This window comes from Prunus persica, chromosome G3 (genome assembly GCF_000346465.2).
Source record: "Prunus persica cultivar Lovell chromosome G3, Prunus_persica_NCBIv2, whole genome shotgun sequence".
NCBI classification, from domain to species: domain Eukaryota; kingdom Viridiplantae; phylum Streptophyta; class Magnoliopsida; order Rosales; family Rosaceae; genus Prunus; species Prunus persica.
This window is the reverse complement of record NC_034011.1, coordinates 17,966,418-17,973,550: the sequence shown is the minus strand read 5'-3', so window position 1 is coordinate 17,973,550 and position 7,133 is coordinate 17,966,418. Positions and strand designations below refer to the sequence as shown.

The 7,133-nt window shown below is 37.6% G+C and overlaps 1 protein-coding gene across 3 annotated transcripts in view; it reads left to right on the top strand.

Moving 5' to 3' along the window:
• Window positions 1-6,970, top strand: part of LOC18781760 (THO complex subunit 4D) — a 7,030-nt gene extending 60 nt beyond the window's left edge. Inside the window, exons 1-7 of one of the 3 annotated variants that reach the window (XM_020559439.1) lie at window positions 1-341; window positions 846-1,121; window positions 1,458-1,601; window positions 1,696-1,764; window positions 2,574-2,761; window positions 4,253-4,309; window positions 6,203-6,970. The exon at window positions 1-341 is cut by the window's left edge and continues 52 nt beyond it. In XM_020559439.1, coding sequence (XP_020415028.1) covers window positions 894-1,121; window positions 1,458-1,601; window positions 1,696-1,764; window positions 2,574-2,761; window positions 4,253-4,309; window positions 6,203-6,368 — 852 coding nt within the window. In that variant the 5' untranslated portion in view covers window positions 1-341; window positions 846-893 and the 3' untranslated portion in view covers window positions 6,369-6,970. The other 2 variants (XM_007215713.2, XM_020559440.1) reach the window with 2 other exon arrangements.

Genomic DNA, 7,133 nt, shown 5'->3' with positions numbered 1-7,133 from the left:
GTTCAACATTGATTGGTGTCTCAAAGACTCCCCCAACCGCCCATACATGTAATGTTGTAACAACGTTAACTCCTAAAAAAAGAGTAAAATACTTCAATCGAAAAAAAGATAATTAGAAAAAGAAAAAAAAAAAGGTAAAGCCCAAACCGCCTTCCCCGAAACGAACCACAGCTACCCTCAATTATATTCAGAAACCCTAAAACCTTTTTCTCCGTTGTAACCCACTCGTCTACCTCCCCATCTCAACCCTACTTTCCACAGGCACCAAATCTCTCTTTCTCTCACGCCTCTCTTTGTGATCGTTGTCTCAGTTCCTCGAACGCTTCTTTAATCGTCTCCTGGTATTTTCCTGTCCCTCTCTCTCTGTCTCTCTCTCTCTCTCTATGATCTAATTCTTTGTTGCTGTACACCTTTTAGGGCTTCTGATTTGAAATTCTTTGTAGATTTGTTGTTACTCGGTGTTTTCCGCCAATTAAAAGTAGTTCTCTTTCTTTCTGTTCTTTGATTTATAGTCGATGCGAAAAGATCGCGTTGATTTTAGGTTTTTGGCGATCTGATTCGCCCGCTTTTTGATCTGAATCATTATTTGTTCTTGTAACTTGTTTTCTGGTTTGATTTTCTTTACATTCAACTGTTTCTATCTTTCTTTTGGTTTCAAGATGGGGTTGTATTGTATATGTTCGTTCTCTAAACAATGAAATTGTTGCTCTTGGAAACAAATAAGTCTGACAAAGTTGATTTACAAAGCGATATGAGTAATTTTGAAGTGTTTGTTTGCCAATCTTAACCGAGTTGGGGTTATCGTTATTGATATTTTTTTGTTTCATTTTGTTTTGTAATTTCAGGTCTAGATCTCCATTTTAGCAGAAGGATTTCACTTGTCTCTCGTTTGGATGTCTACTGCTTTGGATATGTCGCTTGATGACATGATTAAGAACAGCAGGGGTAATCGTGAGAGAACTAGAGGTGGTAGGGCCCCTCGTGGCCGTGGTGGACCACGTGGGTCCTTTAATGCTGGAAGGATGGCAGCTGGAAGAATTCCAGGTGGAAGAATGACAGGAGCAGTTCGTAGAGGTCCTCTCCCAGTGAATACTCGGCCATCCTCGTATACCATTGCCAAGGCAAGCTAAAAAATGTAGATGTTTTATGATATGCTTGAGAATATGATTTTAAAACCCAAAATACACGAGGATCTCTAAAACGTTTAGAAAGTCAAATACGAGAGGATCTGTGACGTATGTTGTTCATGGAGAAGCTCATTTTGGCTTTTGGCTCATCTTCTAAAGCGCTATCGTCGTCCACTGCATATGTACCATTATCTTCGAGATTTATCTGTACTTGTGGGTTAATTGGGTTAATTTCTGGGGACTTTGAGGAATGGCGAATTATCTTGTTATCTATTCATGAGCTGACATTTGTTTTCCCCATCTGGATCTTTTTCTGCATTCTTTCATCAGTCTACCCGCCGAACCAAGCGTTTCCCATGGCAACCTGATTTGTTTGAAGACAGCATTAGAGCTGCGGGGATATCAGGGATTGAAATTGGCACAAAATTATATGTTTCCAACTTGGACTATGGAGTGACAAATGAGGATATAAGGGTACAACTTGAGCCATTTATTTTCATCTTAAGCGCTTTCTATAACAAATTTCTTGTAACGTTCCCCTGAAACATCACGTGAAACTGCAACTCAGGAACTTTTCTCTGAGATCGGAGAGCTGAAACGATATGCGGTACATTTTGACAAAAATGGCCGTCCAAGTGTGAGTTATTCTCCTCCTTATCTAGACTTTGTCCCTCATTTTATTTTCTATCCGGATTTGTTGTTCTGCTTATATTTGGCACTGATCCTCAGTTAAAATCCTGATATTGGTTGTATAGTCTAGAAATGAGTTAAAGAATTGGAATTAGATGAAATCATGAAGGAAGCATTGTTATCTAGACTTTTTCCCTCATTTTATTTTCTATCCTGATTTGTTGTGCTGGTTTTATTTGGCACTGATCCTCAGTTAAAATCCTGATATTGGTTGTAAAGTCTAGAAATGAGTCAAAGAATTGGAACTAGATGAAATCATGAAGGAAGCATTGTTAAAAGATTTATTTTTTGTTATTATATCTGGCTTCAATTCACTATCCCATCAAAACATTCTGAGGTCCAACAAAGAAGTGGATATATCAAAGCTTTTAATTTGTTCTTTATATTTATTTGCACATTTTACACTTTTTTAAAGAGGCATTGTCTCCGTGGTTGTCCATTAGCAGTTTGATGTATAGAACTGGCTTTCGGACTCGAACCTTCTGCAAAAAGCCAGTTTAGGTTTTATCTTCCTCTGTTGTTTGACCTTGGTGTGTATTTTGAAATAGTTTATTTATGTTTAACTCCCGACATGAGCGGTCCATTAAGAATTGTTGAATTTGGGTATGTCCGGGTCCCTAAGTTATATGTAATCCATTAGGCCTAGCCGCAGAATTATTTGATGTATACTGTTGCTCATCTTGATACTATTCAATAGACACATTACTTTGGTGGTCAATTTCATTGAGGGAAAGATGTTTGCTGTTTTTGTCACAGGGTTCTGCTGAAGTGGTTTATACTAGACGAAGTGATGCATTTGCAGCATTGAAGCGGTATAATAATGTCCTATTGGATGGGAAGCCTATGAAGATTGAGATTGTTGGTGCCAATGCAGGGATGCCTATTTCAGCTCGTGTGAATGTGACAGGAGTGCATGGAAGGAAGAAAAGGACTGTTGTAATGACGTATGTTTTTTTCCTGTTCACACTCCATTTCTTTCATATTTATTAAGCAACTGACACTGCAATTATAGGCATGTATCATGTTACACATAAACCCAAAGACCATTTATGTGCCATAACAGTCGTAGTTCATCCTTGAGATTATTGATTTTTAGTTTTGGAGTCTTTTCTTGCTGGACATAAGCCTATTTACATGGACACTTTTAATGATTAAATTACAATATGGATGTATGAATATGCTTGCAGCTTGTGGTTAAAGGATAAGGGGAGATGTTGAAGATAGCCTTGAATAATCACATATTGCTTCAGTTTCTACCAAATATTTTTTATTTGGGGAATTGTGGACAATGTTCATCTCCCATTTATGTTATCTGGTATCCAATGAACACCCCTAATAACATTCTTCTTTGTTATTTTCTATTAGATCTTTTGGTTAAATATGAATTTTCCCGACCAATTTTTCTTTTTTTGGTCTAACTTACTAGCGATGCTTTCCATTATAAGATCAGTATGTTTGCTGTCTCCTTGTGGAGAGAGGTTCTTTCCGAAGTCCTAGGTTATCCGTCTTTCCTTTTTTTGAAAATTGTGGTTGGTTAGATGTTTGGGTGGGGTTATTATCTTTCCAACTTCTATTTCCTTCCTCATATAGTCTCCTTGAACCTAAATGCAGGCACCTTTTCCTCAGTTTCATAGAAACTTGAATGATGGATAATTCCAGGAATATGCATACTTGTTCTACCTTCTAAGTGATCTTTTTTTGCATCCAAATTGGGTAGATAAAGAGCCATTCTTCTGGCTCCACTTTGTTTTTTTTTAAAAATCTATTTTGAATTTTTTATACTTCAATTGGCCACCAGTCAATTGATTCCTCTCCACTTAAGTTGATTTAACAGGTTGGTCCCGATTTCAGCTAAGGTGCAAATTCTTTCTTGGTTGGTGGTTCACGGAAGGATAAATACCTGTGACATGTTCCAGAAAAGAAGACCTCTGGCATGTTCATTTTCACATTGTTGTGTGTTGTGTAAGGAGGGGGAGCATGTGGGCCATTTATTCTTGCATTGCAGATTCACTTGACTTATCTGGAATCGGTTTTTACAGGGCTTTGGTTGGGTGGAGGGTGTGCCCAAGAAACTGCAATTTTGTACTGAGGCTTTACTGGTTTATGGTGGTTCGACTGTTTTAGGTGTTTTGTCTGGGTTTTCATGTTATGGCTGTTGTTTGAGGTGTCTGATGAACTGCTATTCCATGTTCCGTGTAGGCCATTTTGTTTTGTCATAAAACACTTCATGTTTCTTATTAAAAAACATGTTGCTTGTCTTCTCATAATCCTTTGTTTGTCTTCCTAGAGCGCACTTACTAAGTCATCGGTTCACAACAGTTTCTTATACTCCATGATTTGTAGGCTTTTTGTATGTGCGGTGCCAGTATTGTTTGGATGACAAAAAATAAATATCTTTATCATTTTTTGTATTCCTCACACATCTTTTAATGTAGGCCTGGACCTGGTCGTGGTGGTGGCTATGCTTTGCCTATGGTTAATCGTGGTTCTGGGTAAGTCCCTATCTGTTGATCTTGTTAATACAGAAGTGTGTCTTTTTGAACTGTCAATGTTATTTTAATTTCAATGATGTAAATCTTATATGCTAGAGTTCCTGTAGTGTCATATGCTTGTTGAATGACTTATGCATGTTAGAAAGATTTGCATCAATTGGGTCGTTTGTGGGGTTGTTTAGGATGGATATGAATCTCAATGTTGCCTGGGAACTTAATTGGTGTTTTATTATTGTGGTTTGCTCCTTGGACCTTGTATTTCTTGTCTTGTTTTGTACTCCTTTCTTTGTATCTTGTACAAAAAGTTGGCGTCTGAACATGGGAAGAATTAGGGTTTTGAAGGGGGCATGATCAAAATATTTTGTGGCTGCGATTTGGGTTATACATGCAGAGAATGAAGAAAATGGAGAAGAAGAAGACTTCCAGGCACCAAATCTAGCATTCCTTAGGCATCACACATAGGCTGAATTGCACCAACAGTAGAAGATTACTAGGCATCATACCTAGTGTTCCGTAGGGATCATATTTGGGCTGAATTGCATAACCTAGTGTTCCACTATTCCGCCGCGCATCATCGTAAGGCTGAATAGTAGAACGCAATTGAAAAGGAAAGTGTTATGGCTGCTGCTCTTCCTCTGAACTTGGCCATTGAGTTGAGAAGATCAGACCCATCTAGGGCCTTTATTCTTAAGAAAAAATGTACTGGGCTTTTTAAATGTGAAATTACTAGAGCAAATTATAACTCCATAGCACCAGAATAATCTAGGCAACTAAATGCTGTGACTTACTGACTGAGGGAAGTCAGGATTTACGGTAACAACTCAATAATGACTGTAGTAGCCTAGCCTAGCTTAGAAATGTAACCTAAGCTGGCTTGGGCTTCAAGCTTTATTTTTCCTTGATCTTCATGCATTCTTCGTCCCTTATCTTTCTCTCTCCCAATTTATTTAAGAATTGGTATTAAGAAAGTGATTTGTGCAAAGATTTTGTTGAAGGAAAAAATAATAAATTCTGGTATATGGGCTAGAGATCCAAATTTGGCAACTTCAACTGAGAACTCCTAAGACTGGTTACAAATGCCAAATATTCATTCAGATCATATGGGAGGGTCCTATTGGAAGTTGATAAATTCCAAGTCAGTCGGTTTGATTGAGCTTTAGGTGATTCTTGTTTCTCTTTTTGGATGGGCTCAACAGACATTATCTTCAACCAGTAATTTCTATGGAACTTAATTATAGTTATTCTGCATTGTATTGCAAAATAAAATTATTTCTAATATATATTTTGCAATTAATCTAACTTCTTTTGGTATGGGTTACTTACTAATGTTGTAGGAAGGCCACATTGAAATCCCATATTTTAACAGACTGTTTCTGGTGTTCCTTTTGCCTGCTGTTTCTCTGTTACATTGTAAGTTTGCAACAAAAACGGCAGGATTTGATAAGATGAAATGTAACCAACACACATTCAGTAAAAAATGATTTGTAATGGGTCACTGCTGTGTGCATTAAAGTTGAGCTGTTTGAACTATGTTTGAGTGATTGCATTGTGTACATCAGCTGGAGCTGTGGATGCCTTCTCTAGTATGTCAGCATGCATGTGTTCAGTCTTGAAATCTCTTCATCATCTACCTATTGACTTATAGAGCAATCCAGCAGTGAAAATTAAGAACATGTATTGGATGCTTATCTTCCCAGTTATTTTGAAAGAAACTTTGTCTTCCCAGTTGATAATTTTATCTTTTATTTATTTATTCTCCAAATCAGCGGTAACTATTTTTTGTCTAGAGTTAGTCGGCAATAGCTGTTGTATGATATATGTGCTGCTGTTGGATTTCAGTAATAGCTGTAGCATTTCAATGTGTGATTATAATGTTGCTGGGTTTTGTAGCAGGAGCAGTCGTGGAGGGATCAGAAATGGTCGCGGCCAACCACGTGGGAGTGGGAGCGGCCGTGGGCGTGGTCGCAGTGGGCCAGGGAGGAAGAAGCCCGTTGATAAGTCAGTTGATGAACTTGACAAGGAACTCGATAGCTACCATGCAGATGCCATGCAATCTTAGTAAAACTGGAGCTGTGGGGAACTTGCTGGTATCTCGATCAGTATTAGCTATGGTAGCTGTACAAAAATGACCGTTATGATTTTCGAGATGTTGACTTATTCTGCTTGGATGTCTCAATGCTTTTCATTCTGGGCTAGCAAATAGAGGAAATGAAGCTGTTGGTTGATTTGAAAGTTTTTTTCTTGGTAGAATTTATTTCGTGTAATATGATGATGCTTTAATGTTCCGACGATTTGCTATATCAGATAAGGTAGTTGTGCATATTGTTTTTGGTGAAGACGTGGGACAACTCATGCACCCAGAAGTTTCAAAGAGGGATTAGCAACCTGTTGTATATTATTGAAATTGGCCAAGATCATCTCCACAGTTTGTTTTTAGTATTAAAGTTTTCATTCTAGCGGCGAAGAAAAGCAAGATATGGCATGGAATTTGTTTTTGAGTGAGGCTTCGTGGTAGATGCTTTGTTTGGGCCTTCATTTCATGAAGAACAGAACAGAATTGCTTGCTCTTGCAAGTTGCATGCTTTTATAGTATGCCGATAGTAACCCTCAATGTAGTCTGATTTATTTTGTTGGTAGTGGATGACCAAGTGCATTCTTCTATGATTAAAACTGCCTTTTATTTCAAAGTTACAATACAATATAACATGTACATAAATAACATATTGAAAGCATAAATAGAGAAGTTTCTGTGATTTGTAAAAAAAAAATTTCAAAGGAAAATGCTAGGTGTATTAAATTTTTATACTACATTATGTAACATCTC